General features: G+C 42.2%; 1 protein-coding gene across 3 annotated transcripts in view; it reads right to left on the bottom strand.

Annotated features, from left to right (window-relative positions):
• Nucleotides 1-443: 443 nt before the first annotated feature.
• COG6 (component of oligomeric golgi complex 6) overlaps nucleotides 444-16,651 on the bottom strand; it is a 200,956-nt gene continuing 184,748 nt past the window's right edge. The window contains exon 19 of one of the 3 annotated variants that reach the window (XM_041765987.1): nucleotides 444-492. In XM_041765987.1, the coding sequence (XP_041621921.1) occupies nucleotides 459-492 (34 nt within the window). In that variant the 3' untranslated portion in view covers nucleotides 444-458. Of the gene's footprint in view, nucleotides 493-4,638; nucleotides 4,682-11,880; nucleotides 11,900-16,651 lie in introns of those variants that run through there. The other 2 variants (XM_041765989.1, XM_041765990.1) reach the window with 2 other exon arrangements.

Below are 16,651 nucleotides of genomic sequence, written 5' to 3'. Positions count from 1 at the left end.
GGGCTGATACGCAACCTCCTCTGCAGTGAGGCCCGGAATGGGAAGTAGAGTCCAGACAAACTGGTGAACAAACCCCGACCCTCCTTCCAGCGGCTCCCTGTGAAAATGCCTTGCACAGATGCAAAGAGGAGAGTGGAGTCTGGCTGGAAGACTGCTCAGGAATTCCATGATCACAATTTCCTCTCTCCCAGAAATGGCTATTTCATTGGGAGCCACGGGCCAGAAGGCACTACAGACTCTTCAGGGATACACAGAAAATGGGGGGGCTTGCCTTGCACCTGTTCAGTCAGTTAGCAGAAACCGGAGAGTTTAGTCCGGGGCTCCAGACCCAACCAGAAAGAGTAAATCGTATGTGCCTGTGCTGCGGGGCCTGGCAGGTGGACTGGAAGGTGGAGGCAGGGGTCTCGTCAGTTTAAGAGGCATAACGTTGTGGGTAAGCAAACCTGCTCCAGAAGCACTCACTGCAGATCCAAGTAGCAAAAACTCTGAAATCTAGAGGGGGAAAAAAGCAATTGTTGGTTTTAATCGTGAAACAAGATTTATTTAACAGGACTCACCCAGTGTGTGTGTGTGTATATATATGCATTTGGCCCAAAGTGCAAAGATGATAGAATATCAACTAGATACAAATTCAAAAACTCAATTTCTGTCCTCTACCAGCTGCATGGCCTTGAGCATTTTGCTTTGTTTCTGTCAGCCTCAGTATCCCCATCTGTAAAACAGAGAGTAAAAGAATCTAGTTTCTAGGCATCTTGTAAGGCCTGAGAGAAGAGTTTCACATTGCCTGGCACTTCGTATTTCATCTCATTAAATATTACAGTTATCTTCAAAGATCTACTTTGCATATGTAGACAATACAACTTGCCCTTAACTGCACACGATTTGCCAAAAGAAAAATCATTGTCTGTCTTTCTCTCCATTCCTTCCCTAGCTATTCCCTAGCCTTGAAGGATTTACCTGAAAAGTGAAGAAAGTCTCATTTCCTGGGGGCACCTGGGTGGCTCAGTGGTTGAGCAGCTGTCTTCACTCAGGTTGTGATCCCGGGTCCTGGGATCGAGTCCTGCATCAGGCTCCCTGCAGGGAGCCTGCTTCTCCCTCTGCCTGTGTCTCTGCCTCTCTTTCTCTGTGTCTCTCATGAATAAATAAATAAAATCTTAAAAAAAGAAAAGAAAGGAAAAGAAAAGAAAAAAAAAGAAAGAAAAGAAAAGAAAAAGTCTCATTTCCTGGAACTGAAGGGCTGTCACAGGGTCCAACCTTTAATCATGATGCTCACCAGGTATTTCCAAATCCCCAGGAGGGATATGCACTATGCTCCAGGCAGCATCCTCCCACCCACCCTCCCATCTCTCCTCTCTCCCTTCCTCTTTTCCTCTTTCTTCTTTTCTTACTTCCTTCCTTTCTGTCAATATATTAACTGACTCCCTTCTGGATGCCTGGCACTAAGACTTTGTTAATTAGCTGGGGTTAGGCTGAGCTCTTTGATTTGAAGATGCCAGCACACAGTGTTGAAAGTACCTTGAGGGAGGAGAACATTTACGGGGTGTGTTAAAGAAAAGCACTCGGCCGATTGGAAAGATTGTGAAATGACTTGGACTTTTTTTTTTTTTAAGATTTTATTATTTATTCATGAGGAACACACAGAGAGAAGCAGAGACCCAGGCAGAGGGAGAAGCAGGCTCCATGCAGGGAGCCGGTCGTGGGACTCGATCCCAGGACCCCAGGATCACGGCCTGAGCCAAAGGCAGATGCTCAACCCCTGAGCCACCCAGGCGTCCCGAATGATTTGGACTTAAGCCAACCAGGGAGGGTAGCAGAGGGGTGAAGGGCAAAGCTCTGGGACAGTAGGTGTGCAAAGAGTGAGAGGACAAAATGCCATCAGCATCGCCTATCGTGTGTATTTGTGGAGCGCCTCCTCCTGTCCATCCTGCCCGCGCCGGCGACAAGGCGAGACCAGGGAAGAGGGGAAAGGATGCTCCTCTGGGGAGGCACCTGGAGGCACCCGGAGGCAGCTGCCACTTGGGAGCTGCGGCCCCAGACACTACGCGGCTTCCCCAGGGATTTCGGGGCAGGCGGCTGGGAAACAGGACGGCCAGGCAGAGGGCTGAGGTTTCTCGGGAAGGAATACAGCTCCTGCAGTGAAGCAGCCCGCGTCAGGGAGGATTTTTGTGACATCAGCTTCCAAGCAGATCACCGAGCCTTCCCCACTCTAGAGGGCACTAAGCGTAACACCACCAGAGCCACACTTGATTTTTTTTTCTTTCTTATATTTTCCAAGAGGACATTTGGAGCAAAAGTGGCCTGTGGCCCCTGGCAACTCTGAGTAGTGACTTGGCATATTAGGAATCTGTCTGTTATGCTTTGTGGAAGAGTCTGGAAAGGTCTAGTTTTGTCTGGAAAACAACACTCATGGCTGTTACTGTGAAAGTGTATTCCCACTTACGCCCTTCTAATAAGTGCTTCAAACTCGAAATAAAATAAATTCAGTCCCTTGGATATCTAGATATATCACTTAAGATCACTTTGCTTTTATTGGTCTAATTACATTAACTTTGGATTTTGGATGCACAATTTTGGACTTTGCAAGTCCTTTCAAATCTTCAATATTTTCCTTTTCTATCCCCACTTTTTTTTCAGTAAAGCCTAATATCTTCCAGCCCCAGGCACATTCATGTCTGTGACTGACCCCATAATATTTACTTATAACATTCATAAAAATATCCTGCATGCCAAAAGCCGCTAGCTGCAGGAAAATGATAAAATATAAAATATTTGATCAGCCAGTGGGAATTCCCTTACACATTAAATCAAAGAGTGTCTCAGAGGGCTCGCTGTGACCCTGGAAAGCCCGCATAATCCAAGCTTCACTAAAAGGACAGCAGCAGGAGGGCATGCCTGCTGAGAACCCACTCTGGGCAGGGCCCCTTCAAGTCCTCTTGAAAACCCAGCCCGAAGGCAGCTTTGGCTTCATTGTCAAGGAGCTCAGGGCCTGGCGGGGTGGGGGGTGGGGAGTCCTATCCTAGTTTGTCATGTCCCTCTCCAGGACCATCCTGCCTTGTGACACCTACTCTGTTCCTCTTTTTCCCTACCTGCAGGGCTTGGTCTGTTTCTCCAAAAGGGACACTGTGAAGGGTTTCTTTTACTTTTTCCTTTTTTGATGTGTTTTCAGCTTTACTGAGATATCATTGGCATAAAACACACCATGTAAGGATCAGGTGTGCAAGGTGATGGTTTGACACACACATATTGTGAAATGGATACCACGATAAGGTCAGTTAACACATCCTTCACCTCAGGCGTGCAGAGGGTTTCCAACAAAGAGTTGTTAGGAAAGTTCTAGGAGGAGAGATGTGGTGGGGAAACACCCCAGGGGAAGCAGTTCTGAGTCCAGCCCTGACTCTGCTACGACCTATCTTGGCCGAGTCACTGCACATCTCTGGGAATCAGACTTCGGTAGTTTTCAGGTCTAATGCTTCCACGAGGTTCCCCCAGGTTAGAGGGAAGGTGACATGAAGCTCCTGGGATTCCCATGTCAGCCCGCTCTGCTTCATCAGTTTTGTATTTGGGATTATATGTGATATTTAATTCACAGGAAGTATCCTACTATTAGGAAGGAAAGTTTATTTATTTTTTTAAAGATTTTATTTATTTATTCATGAGAGACAGACAGAGAGGCAGAGACACAGGCAGAGGGAGAAGCAGGCTCCATGCAGGGAGCCCGATGTGGGACTCGATCCAGGACTCCAGGTTCATGCCCTGAGCCGAAGGCAGATGCTCAATCGCTGCGCCACCCAGGCATCCCAGGAAGGAATGTTTTAAGAACGAGTGGGCCAAAAGGAGATTCCTGTTGAAATATTAATATAATGTGGGGCTCAGTGATAGCTCAGACTCCAATTTCCCTCTCCTTGGACTTTGCTGCTCAAAGCAGCTCAAAATTGGTTAGTTCCATCTAGTGTCACCTGAAGAGCTGCTGGGGTGTAAGCGCCAGGACAGGGTCCATTCGAGAGTGAGGTTGGCCGGCAGGTTTCAAGAATGTTACAGGGCAACAAGCTGCCAGCTGACCCACATCACAGACTGCCTTGCTCCCTTTTTGGGTTACTTTCTGCAAGAATGGTACCAAAGCAGTATACTATGTTCCGACTGCCTGCCAAAGTTTTTTTTTTTCTTCTTCTTCTTTTTAAACTTTAAACTAGTCAAACTGTAGAGAAGCTCAGGGCAATCAGAAATGTTAAGTCCCCCTGTGCTCTTGTAATTAAAAAGTGAATAGATTTTAATTTATTTCACCACTTATGATATAGTTCATGGTGCCCAAATGAGATCGTGATTTACTAAGTCTGAACTGACACTGCTGGTTATTAAGAAGCAGGCTTCCATTACTTAGCATTCTCTTCTTAGACCTTTCTATTTTCTTAATGCCTGCAGAGGCTCCGTCATCCAGGCTCCTCACTGATGCCTGTGAGTCCTCTTTGGAAGTGAACCACATGGCTACCACTCCGCTCCTCACCGACCATCTTGGTTCCTTGGTTCCTTCAAACTGCTGTGAAAATCCTGTTTTTCTCCGTAAGGCCCTAATGGATCACTTAAGTGAGGACCCAAAGACATTCTTTTCATTCTTCGTGCCCTTCTATAATACTTACCCTTGCAACTCCCACCAAACTTCAACTACCTCCACCATGCATGGAATCTAATAGCATTAAAAAAAAAAAAAACATTTTATTTTTTAGATGAGTTTTAGATTAGCAGGAAGTTGAGAAGATCATGCAGAGAATTCCCATTCAATATTTGTTTTTGAAGTGAGAATTTCTATAATACTTTTATGTCAGGCTGTCTTTTACTTAAGTAGATATCAGTATGCTATTCACTTGTGGAGACATTTCAGGGTGACTTATTTTTGAAACATTAGCTCCAAAAAATGATGAAATTCTCTTTTAATGGTGCTGTGTGCTTTATTGATGACATACACAGTTTTTGTTTTAAGATTTTATTTATTTATTCATGAGAGACACACAGAGAGAGAGGCAGAGAGAGAAGCAGGCTCCACGCAGGAGCCCGATGTGGGACTTGATCCGGGGTCTCAAGGATCACACCCTGGGCTGAAGGCAGTGCTAAACTGCTGAGCCACCCAGGCTGCCCAACATACAGAGTTCTTAATGGTTTTTGATGCTGCTGCTGACTACCATATTTCTGCTTTTGAAGATACTCTTAAGATAATGATGCAACAAGTCCACTTACTGTTCATTTGAAGAATTCTTTCTTTCCCACAATCCTCTTCCCTCCTTTATCATCAAGACATTCACTTTGGCCCTACTTGATCAGTTTCTTTTTCTGTTTATCTATTTTTGAATACTGTATTTAAAAAGATCCTGGTGCTAACACTGAATAGGTATTATTAATTTCCATAGTGGCATAATGATTGTTTTAAGTGATTGTCTCTTCTTAACATAAACCGGCATTTTATTTGAACAAATGATTTACGAATATCCTTTGCACAGATACACTTATTTGTATGTCTGCCACGATGCCTAAATGTGTCCCTAAGTTTGAGAGCAATTCAGAAATAATTTGTCTGTTTGGGTGGTCAAACTTTATTCTAAGCGGCATCATTTGAAAATTCAACAATGTATGTTAAATTTAATTTTGTGCCAGAATGCATCATTTCCCTTCTTTTGCTAGGTGTTTCCCTGGATTTTTATTTTCACTTCAAGGTCACATTTTAAACAGAAGTACACAGGACTTGGTGCACCCCAGTCTCACAGTTTGCTGGGTTAGTTACAAAATGAGTGTTTTTGAGAATGGCCAAAAAAGAACAAAGCATGATAAATAAGTAACTCTGTTCCTTTGATGAATTTTTGTTTGTTATTATAGAAATATGATTGAAGGGGGGAAAAGGAAAATAGCTTCACAAGCACTGTGAATGCACATGTAACTGAAGCATTTGAGAAGAATTCTTCCTTCCAGAATGGAATGTGATCTAAAGGATCCAATGTCATCAAAGAACCCATGAAGGGAGTGAATAATCTGGGCTAGGCAGCATTTTGTTTCTTCATTGTGATCAAGAACTCCTCATCAGTCTTGTGCTACAAAGATGTAAGAACTGGGGAGACACTTTGACAGAAAATGGTAATTTAGTGCATGCAAAAATGGATTCACTCACTGGGAAATATGAGTCCACAATGAATCAATCACTGGGCATTGAATGAATTGACGTACAATGGCCAGGTTCCAGAGAACATGTCTTCAAAGCCATGTAAGCTAGACACTGACTTAGAATTATATAAGTAAAGGAGCCCAGCATCACCGGATAGATTTAATTTCCATGACATTAAAATTATGTGAACTGGGATCCCTGGGTGGCGCAGCGGTTTGGCGCCTGCCTTTGGCCCAGGGCGCGATCCTGGAGACCCGGGATCGAATCCCACGTCGGGCTCCCGGTGCATGGAGCCTGCTTCTCCCTCTGCCTGTGTCTCTGCCTCTCTCTCTATCTCTCTGTGACTATCATAAATAAATAAAAATTAAAAAAAAAAATTTTTAAATTATGTGAACTGAAGTATCAAACACATATCTGCTTGTTCACTGCCATCTCCTCATTCATTTATTCAATGAACTGATTTTTACTGAGCACCTACTGCCTGCGAGGAGCTTTCTAGGCACTGGAGGACAGCAATGAACCAAAGAGCAAACGTTGACTAGATGATGGAGCGTATTCTAACAGAAAATACTTAACTTTAAGAAAACCAAACAAGGTGAAACAAAACACCAGGGATAAAAACTTTGAGAGCCAGAGAATACCAGAACAGGTAGAGGATATATTTGGGTTGGCAATCCATGAGGAAAATTCTTTGAGCTAGGTGGGAAGTATATTCTTCTCTAGGAGGCCAGGAACTGTTTGTCTATTTACTTGAGTGTATTTATATATGTGAAATGATGGCATATATATATATATAAAATATAATATATGTAATATATGTAAACTATATAAATATATATAAAATATATAAATATATTTATATATAAATAAATATATATAAAATATATAAATATATATAAAATGTGCATGCTCCCTTGCTCACTGCCTCCACCCCGCCAAAGATATCTAAATTCTAATATTTAGAACTATGAATGTAGCCTGAAAGAGCAAAAATGGATTTTGCAGATGCAACCTAAGTTACAGGTTTATTTTTTTTAAGGATTTTATTTATTTATTCATGAGAGACACACACAGAGAGAGGCAGAGACACAGGCAGAAGGAGAAGCAGCTCCCTATGGGGAGCCTGATGTGAAACTTGATCCCAGGACTCCAGGATCATGACCTGAGCCGAAGATGGACGCTCAACCACTGAGCCATCCAGGATTCCCTAAATTACAGGTTTTGAGATGGCAGATTATCCTGGATTATCCAAGTGGGGCTCTAAATGCAATGACAGATCACCTTGTAGGAGAGAGGCAGAGGAAAATTAGACCACAGAGGTAGGGATGGGTCACAAGACAAATAAAGCAAGTAACAGATTCTCCCCTAGAGCTTCTGGAGGCAGCATGGCAGCTTGATTTCAACCTAGAGAAGCTGATTTGGGACTTCTGGCTTCTACAACAATGTGAAAATAGATACTATTTTAAGCCACCAAGTTTGTGGTAATGTGTTACAAGTATATATTGGTTCTTTTATTTGCTGTAACAAATTACCACAAATGTGTGTGTTTATGTAATGCACCCATTTATCTACTAGACATCTCTAATATAAATATCTAATGACTGGCAGCCCAGGTGGCTCAGCGGTTTAGCGCCACCTTCAGTCCAGGGCGTGATCCCGGAGACCCGGGATGGAGTCCCATGTCAGGGTCCCTGCATTGGGCCTGCTTCTCCCTCTGCCTCTCTCTCTCTCTCTCTCTCTCTCTCTCTCTCTGTGTGTGTGTGTGTGTGTGTGTGTGTGTGTGTGTCTATGAGTAAATAAACAAAATCTTAAAAAAAAAACCTAATGACTACTACTATTAATAATAATAAAATTCCTGAAGCAGTCTCTATCCCAGTCTTTCTCATTTTGGAAATAGCACCATCATTTATTACTTCCTCAGATAGAAAACTTGGGATCATCTTGAGTTTCTCTATTTCCTTTATCCCAACCTCTCTCCCAATTCCAAGCAATTAGCAGTATCTACTTTGGTTCTACCTCCAAAATATATCCCAATGGAGGCCACTTTCCTGTCACCATTACATCTCAGCCTAAGCCACCATCATCTCTTGCCTGAGGCACCAAAGCAGACTCTGAACTGATCTCACAGTTCCTCTCTTGCCCCTGCAATCTGATCCCCACAGAGTAGTTAGAAGGAAACTTTAAGAATATAAAGTTAAGAATATAAGCCACCACTTGTTTCTTATGGCCCTCTTTGTTAAGTCACAAGTTTTCCTATGGTCAGAGGCCTATGTGATCTGCCTTGTTTAGCTTTTAGGCTCCTCTCTCACCCCACTGGCTTGTTTCCTATTCCCCCAACAAGCCTATCTCATTCTGACTACAAAACCCTTGCAGTGTGCTTTCCTCTACCTGGATAGGATAAATGCCCAGAGGCAGTACAAGTCTCATCTGTGCTTTTAAATTGAAAGAGAGGAAGGAAGGAAGGAAGGAAGGAAGGAAGGAAGGAAGGAAGGAAGGAAAAAGAAGGAAGGAAGGGAAAGACATGAAGGGAGGAAAGAAGAAAGGAAGAATAAAGGGAGAAGGGGGGATCCCTGGGTGGCGCAGCGGTTTGGCGCCTGCCTTTGGCCCAGGGCGCGATCCTGGAGACCCGGGATCGAATCCCACATCAGGCTCCCGGTGCATGGAGCCTGCTTCTCCCTCCGCCTGTGTCTCTGCCTCTCTCTCTCTCTCTGTGACTATCATAAATAAATAAAAAATTAAAAAAAAAAATTTAAAAAAAAAAAAAAGGGAGAAGGGGAAGGATAAGATGGAGAAGGAGGAGGAAGACAAAGAGGAAGGAGAGGGGAAAAGACATACACTTTTTGTATATTATTCATTTTCTATAATGTTTCTTTTGAAAAATTCCAATCTTGCTCTAAGCCAAATGATGAGAAAGAGGATGATCAAGCAGCAGGGAACCTAGTGGTCAGTTCTTTGGTGGCAGTGAGATAAAAAGAACAGAAGATCAGGAAAGAGTAGAGGATCTGATGTTGACTATCCCAGTTAAACATAGATAAGGACATTCAAGTGTACTCCCCTCAAAAATTCCACACTGTGCCAGTTTTCATGTTGAAGTTACAAGTAGCAGAAATACTAGGTTAAGCAATAAGGCAAACTTGTGTCCTCACAACAAGAAGTTTGGCTGTAGAGTAGCTCCTTGGTTAGTTATTTCAAAGGCTGATATTATCAGGGACTCATTCTCTTCTCATCATCCTACTTTATCCCCCTCAGTATAGGGCCTGTCTTCAGGCACACCCTGGCTGCCGGTGGGCTGTAAGAGCTCTAGGCTTCCCATCCAGCACTCCTGCCCCGAAGGTCCATTAGAAGAGTGACCAGCCCTTCCTGTGCATGTCTTTTTGTCGAGGAAGCCCTTCTCAGAACTGCTTCATCATATTTCTTCTCACATCCTATTTTCCAGAAACAACTCCTAAACAAAAGATTAGCAAGAGTACTGATTCATTGCTTAAGATTATACAGGTCTTATCTTTGAGTGAGGGGTGGGAAAACTATCCTGAAGTATGGCTACCTGGACAAAATCAGAATACTGTTAGCAAGGGACAGATGAGAGAATGGATTTTGAGTAGACAACCAATAGGGTCTGCCACATATGTTATGTTTGTCAATTCTTCCTGTTATGTTTGTCAATTCTTACCTTCCTTCATTTTCACCTAACAAAAGATAGAGTTTATAGTCTCAGATAGCATAGGTGGAGAAGTGAGAATAAAAGCATAACTGGGGTAGATTTGAGAAAGAATGGGGGGAGGAGGATTAGGGGACATCAAGTAGAGGCAACTCTATTAAGAAGTTTTACAGTGGAACACTTGGGTGGCTCAATCGGTTAAGCATCTGCCTTCAGCCCAGGTCATGATCCCAGAGTCCTGGGATCAAGCTCCATGTGGGGCTTTCTGCTCAGTGGGAAGTCTGCTGCTCCCTCTCCCTCTGCGCCACCTCCCTCCCCTCCCCTGCTTGTGCTTTTTCTCTCTCTCTCTCTCAAGTAAATAAGTAATTTTTTTTTAAAGTTTTACAGTGAAGAATGGCAAAGAAATGGGACATATAATAGCTGATGGAAATTATTCTGTAGGTGGTGGCAGGGAAACTAACTACATAAGAAGGAGAGGATAAAATTGCCGGGTAATATCCTTCAGTATTCCAGGGAATGGCATTTCAATTTCATATACAGTGCAAGCATTGCCCTTGGCAAGGAACCATGATAGTACATTCATAATAACAAAGATAGACTGTAAGGTCTCATATGAAAAGTCCCTTAGATATGGCAGGGACATTTGTGAAAGGTCTCTTGAGATTGCCTTGATTTTCTCAATTAAATAGTAAGCATGTCATTAGCTGAGACTATGGATGGGGGTCGAGTGATGAGAAATTTGAGGAAAGTAACAAAATATGAAATAATTGTCAAGGAATGTAGGAAATAGAATGGATTAAGGAATTTTAAGATGGAAAACTTTACTTGGATGCTGCTACATATAGAATTCCAACTTAAAGATAGTCTAAAATGAGCTCATCTGGGCTTGTGCTTGCAATGGTAATTAATTGAGTGAGAAGTTTCCAGAAAAATATATTTCCATAGTATCTCAGTAGTTGGGAAACTCTCTCTATGAGAGAGAGAAACTACTGCTACTTTGATCCAAACTAGCCTCCCAGAGACATTTGTTTTGGTCCTAGACAATCAGTGGTATTTAGGCTAACAAGATAGGTCATGTTAGCATGATGTATTCCAAACTCACTTCTCAGGGTGCTCTGGCCTTCAGTTTTGTCGGGCACCTGTTACATCTCCTTGATAGAGCATGCAGCTCTGAGCACAACCCTGTAGGGACTGGTTACCTGGAGACACACATCAAAGCATCTAAAACTCTGGGCTCAGGTGGAATCCAGACTCCACTTCTTTCAACTGTGCTGGTAATTGAGCTAGTTGCTGAACCTCCCTGTGCCTGTTTCCTTCAATGTAAATAAGGATGAAAGCAAGGTTATTGTGAGTAGTGTTGCATAAAATAATGAATTAAAACATTCAAAACGGTGCCAGCATATAATGAGTTTTCATAAATATGACTCTCTTTGATGACTATTGATCATTGTTCACGACCTGACGGGTTCCTGAAACTGGTAACTTCAGGGCCTGGCCCTGCCTACACAGGGAGATCATGACTGGAGTAGGAGTCACATGGGTTCTTGTGCTTCTCTTTAGGTCCAGAGGAAACTATTTTGCTTGGGGCGCAGAGTGATTAATTTAACGACAGCAACGATATTGACACTGAGTTAATTGTACATGAATATACATAATGGTTTTAGATATTTATGCTTACAAACGTTGGTATTATTTAATCTCCATGTGAGAGCATCGCACTGGGTAGGAATTAGCATAATCTTCTAGATGGACGGGAGGCAAAGTCTCAGCCTGTGCTGGTGTTGCGAGCCTTTGGTTTCCCTACGTGGCGAGCTGGGCTGGTTGATTTCTCCCCGGGCCGTCTCTGGCCGCCTGCAGCTGTAGGGGCTCCAGACTTCTTTCCACTGCGGATGAAATTCTCACCTTTTTGCAAGACTTATTGCTTCTAGTCTGCCACTGATTGCTTTCTCTCTCTCTTTTGTGTTTCCTTCATTTTGTAGTGCATTTTGCTTCTTCTGAGTGAAAGACACCTCTCCTCTTTTTCTAGGTCCAGGCAGGAGGATATAACAATTCTCACTTATCTGTCCTCCTAGCTCCACCAATGTAAGTATGTTTATCTGCAAGGGTAAAAGGCAGTGTGATTAAGGAGCCTGCTAGGTGTTCAGAGTGCATCGATCTTGCCAAGGGTACACCATCTAACCTAACTCAGTGTAAAAGAAACACAAATGTACTGTGCTAAATGTTCGTAATTATTTAGGAAGAAACACAGGACACCATAAAATTCCACTTCATGAAGTCAGGCACTTCAAATAATAGGCCAGGCATTAGTTCACTAGTTTCTGCCACTAGGCATAGGAAGGGAGACATAAAGCCAGGGCTGGCCTCTGGGGCCACCCAGATCACACGGGAAGTGCAATACAATGACGGTAGCTAAATCAAGGGGAGGGAATGTCACCGTCACCACTTTGCCAGATGTATGCCAGGCGAGGCACAGAGAGTTTCCCAGACCACTGGAATGGATTCGATACAAGTAGCAATGTTGTTATTGTGCGGGAGTCCTAGTGTGCAAATTGCCTGACAATTAACATGGGGGCAGTGACAGCTTTTACAGTCATTAAGGTTACGTGTGTCCAACTGAAATTGTCACCCTCTCAGAGTTGGCCTCGCATCTAATAGCAATACTCATCAAAGAGACAATGATTGTATTAATTACAATTATAAAAATTATGCCTCACCCCTGTGTCCCACTTTACAAGCTACAACAGCATCTTTTCACATTAGCTGACATTATCCTCACAACTCTTAAACAAGTACTCTCACCTCCATTTTATGACTTAAAAAAAAAAGGGAAGGAGGAGTTCCACCAGACAACTCTCTTGACAGGAGCTGAGATTACAGAGGTGCACACATTTGTCACAACTCAGCAAAAATACACTTAGAATTTATTTGTACTTTAATGAATCTGCATTTTTTTATAGCAAAAGAAGAAATCGGAAGCAAATATTCAACTCTAATTCGTTACATGCATGCTTAGGTGTTTAAGGAGAAGTCTACCAATCTCTTCAAATTTACTCTGGAATCCATCAAAAAAATAAGATAAATTAATGGATGGATGGAGTGATGGATGGATGAATAGAGAGGTGACAGAGGAAGTAAAATGTTTATGGCACAATCCAGGTGATGTGATTATGCATGTTCACCGTAAGAGTCATTTAGCTTTGCCTTTTGTTTGAAATTTTTCCTAATAAAGTGTTTCTAGGGGAGGTGGAGAACATGTTGAGAAAGATGAAACCTGCCTGCAGGTTAGTCAGCCTGGGTTGAGACTCAAATCCAGTTCACCTGGTCCTAGTTCCCAGGCCTGACAGGGATGTTTGAGAAAATCGTTACTGGTCAGTGTTTAAAAGGAGGCAGGAGTGCAGGGAAGTATTCAATGCTGGTTCACTAAGAGCAAAGCAAATCCAAACCTGGGGCAGACTCTATTATAAAAGGGATGCTATTCAAATAAGGGGTCTGCACCTTTTAATCCCGCAAGGATTCAGCTCAGGGAGCATTGCCCCCTCATAGCAGTTCCTTTGGGGTGTTTGATATTTATTATGATGATGCTGCGTCCCCTCAGAGCCTTGTTGCTCTTCGTCAGGGAGTACTTCAGAACTTAAAGCACTTCATGTGTTCTCCATGATGACACGACTTTGTCCTCTTAAAAGATCCAAATGTCACCTGAAGCTCAGTCAGGTGTAAAAACTCAAGGCTTACAATACCGTCTCTTTGTAAAGCTACCCAGTAGTCACAGAGCAACTTCAAGGGAAGTTTTCCATGTGTCGGTTTCTCGTTTTTCTTGGAGCTGGACCTCTACACTGACAAAACTGGTTTTCTTATATGACACAAACATTCTGAGACTACCTTGTGCCAGAGTTCAGGCGATGGCAGTCGTTTTCGTGATAAAAACGACTAATCTTTGTCACAACCACTCATCTAACATCTGGGTCCCTCCAACAGACTGGAAGCATCACAAGGATGGGGCCTCAGGAAACTGTCTCACGCCCCTGACACAGGACCTGTGTGGCTTTACGGACAAAAATAACTAATGCAGGAATTAGTCAATGGACGAATCAGTAAATCAATGGGCTGATTATGCTAACGAGTTTGAAAAACTATGAGCTGTTGACTGTGTCTGGTGCAACATTTCTACTGCAATTTTGTTTCTTCTATGTTATGCTCTGAAGTGATTGAAAAGCTGACAGGTTTTCTATGAATCTCTTTTTCTGCCTTTTAATCATCATGAAAAATTTTTGGTTACCGTCTCCCAATTTTCTAAGTACATGATTACATCTTTTGTAAAAAGGATTCTTGCATGTTTATGTGCTTATTTTTGTTTCTTTCCTACTCTAGTACACATCACACTAAGATAAGTCCTGGTGGTGGCTGGGGCCCCTTGATCTTGTCGATTTCAACTCGTCTACTAAATACAGTGGAAACTTCATCATGACCACAAATACATTTTTTTAATTAATACATGTTTAGGAGTTTGCTAGTAAATGGATTTTGAATATGACTGAATTCTTTCTCATTATCTTCTAAGCTACTAACCTGCACTGGACCATGTTGCTGGCTACTCCAATCAAGTAATATGATGGGGATAATAATACCTACCATCCAGAGTGCCGTGAGGATTAGGGAAGGTGCAGAGCTCCTGGCAGGGCAGGTTACACAATGGATGCCTGGGAAAGATTCCCATCACCTCCCTTGGCTTCTGCTCAGCTCTAGACTACTGACCTGTCTCTTCCCCATGTGTCTCCACGCATTCTGTTCCCAGTTTCTGCCTCTGTTTAAGTGTTGTATTTGACTTTCCAATTCCCGGTTTGGCATTTCTCTGGGTCCTTGGGTGCCTCATCTTTTTTCATCCGTGACTCAGAGTTGGCCCTTTTCTAAACTGTGGTTATTGCTCTGGCCATTCTCAGATTCAGTTCCTGCCTTCCTTGTGTGTCCCACCATCCCTCCAGGAGGTACCCAGGTCTGTACTGGAAATACTAGCCAGTGTTCACACGACATTCTTTTCCCTGAACTCATAGCTGACTAGCTTTTTAAAAAATTATTATTTAAAAATTTTTGATTTTTTAAAAAATATTTTTATTTACTTATGATAGTCACAGATTGAGAGAGAGAGAGAAAGAGGCAGAGACACAGGCAGAGGGAGAAGCAGGCTCCATGCACCGGGAGCACGACGTGGGATTCGATCCCGGGTCTTCAGGATCGCGCCCTGGGCCAAAGACAGGCGCCAAACCGCTGCGCCACCCAGGGATCCCAAAAATTTTGATTTTTGTACACTGTTTAAGCAAAAATATTTTACATTAAGAAATATATTTTAATTTAGGCATATAATTAAAATCATTGGGAATATTTAACAAACTGAAACATTTTTCTAAAATCACTGAGCCTGAACTTAGGGCATCCAAGTACCATGGGATCCAAGTACCTTGGGATCCAAGTACCATGGGATCCATGGGGTCGAAGTACCATGGACATCTAAATGAGACACAGAAGTAACATTGCAGTTTAATTACTGGCTGTCCTTCATGTCTGTGGCATACCAGGTCCTCTGACTTCCAGAGATCTACAATTGTTGATCTACTTTTTTTTTTTTATCTACTTTTTATCACATTGGGCAATATTTCTTCTAATTCCTACTTCCCATGTGCCCAGAAAGTCGTTTTAGTGTCCAGCTTCCCACTGAGACTGGTTACTGTGGAATATTCATTTGACTCTGTCTCTTTCCATTTCTTTTGAGCAATCATGTCCTTCATACATCTTATACACCTCCCGACCTTCATGCCTATGTCACTGGCCTCTGGATGCCAACATCTCTCTTCTGCTTTGTCCACCTGCCATTGTTGAATTTTTTTTTTAAGATTTTATTTTATTATTTATTCATGAGAGACACACAGAGAGAAAGAGAGAGCAGCAGACACACAGAGAGAGGGAGAAGCAGGCTCCGTGCAGGGAGCCTGATGCAGGACTCGATCCTGGGACCCCAGGATCACACCCTGGGCCAAGGCAGGCACTAAACCACTGAGCCACCCAGGGATCTCCCCCATTGTAGAATTTTATATAAACCCCTTGATGACAGTATTTTTTATTGAACATCTTTGTGTTTTACTGTTATGAAAGTAGTAAAATTTCACTCAAGTAAATAATAACAATTTTCAGCAACTAAATGAATAGCTTTTGTTTGGTTTAAAGCCTTAGCAATTTCGACTATAATTTTTCACAGACTTAGCCCTTATCATGATATAATAATAGCCAATATTAATGAAGTATGACCTTTCCTGGAAGTAATGGCTTTTAAATTTCTACTTAATTAATTAATCAGATACATCTAATAAGTTAATATTGAACCTATTAGATATAATTGCTGGTGGACTATAAGATAAAAGAGCCTGAAAATTACCATACAAGGGCATACAACTGTAGAACAATAGATTTTCATTTCATTACTTCGTCAATAGTTGAACTGTAGAGACAAAAATAAAAGTCTACACCAGATCCAAGTCTACACCATCCTATCTGAAAAATATTAAATGATGCTCCTGTGCATCTATATGACATATTTAAAATAATTGCTATCAAATAACCAAATCTATCCATTACTTGTTTATATGCATGAGTAAATTCTATTTTTCTTTTCTTTTTTTTAGTAAATTCTATTTTTCAGAAGTATGTGAGCCATAAGGATTTTTTTTTTAAATGGCTTCTATTTCTTTTTTTTTTTTTTTTTTTTTTTTTTATTTATGATAGTCACAGAGAGAGAGAGAGGCAGAGACATAGGCAGAGGGAGAAGCAGGCTCCATGCACCGGGAGCCTGACGTGGGATT

The sequence above is a fragment of the Vulpes lagopus genome, chromosome 8 (assembly GCF_018345385.1).
Source record: "Vulpes lagopus strain Blue_001 chromosome 8, ASM1834538v1, whole genome shotgun sequence".
Lineage (NCBI taxonomy): Eukaryota > Metazoa > Chordata > Mammalia > Carnivora > Canidae > Vulpes > Vulpes lagopus.
Note: the sequence above shows the minus strand (reverse complement) of the source record. Positions and strands in the feature narration are given on the sequence as shown.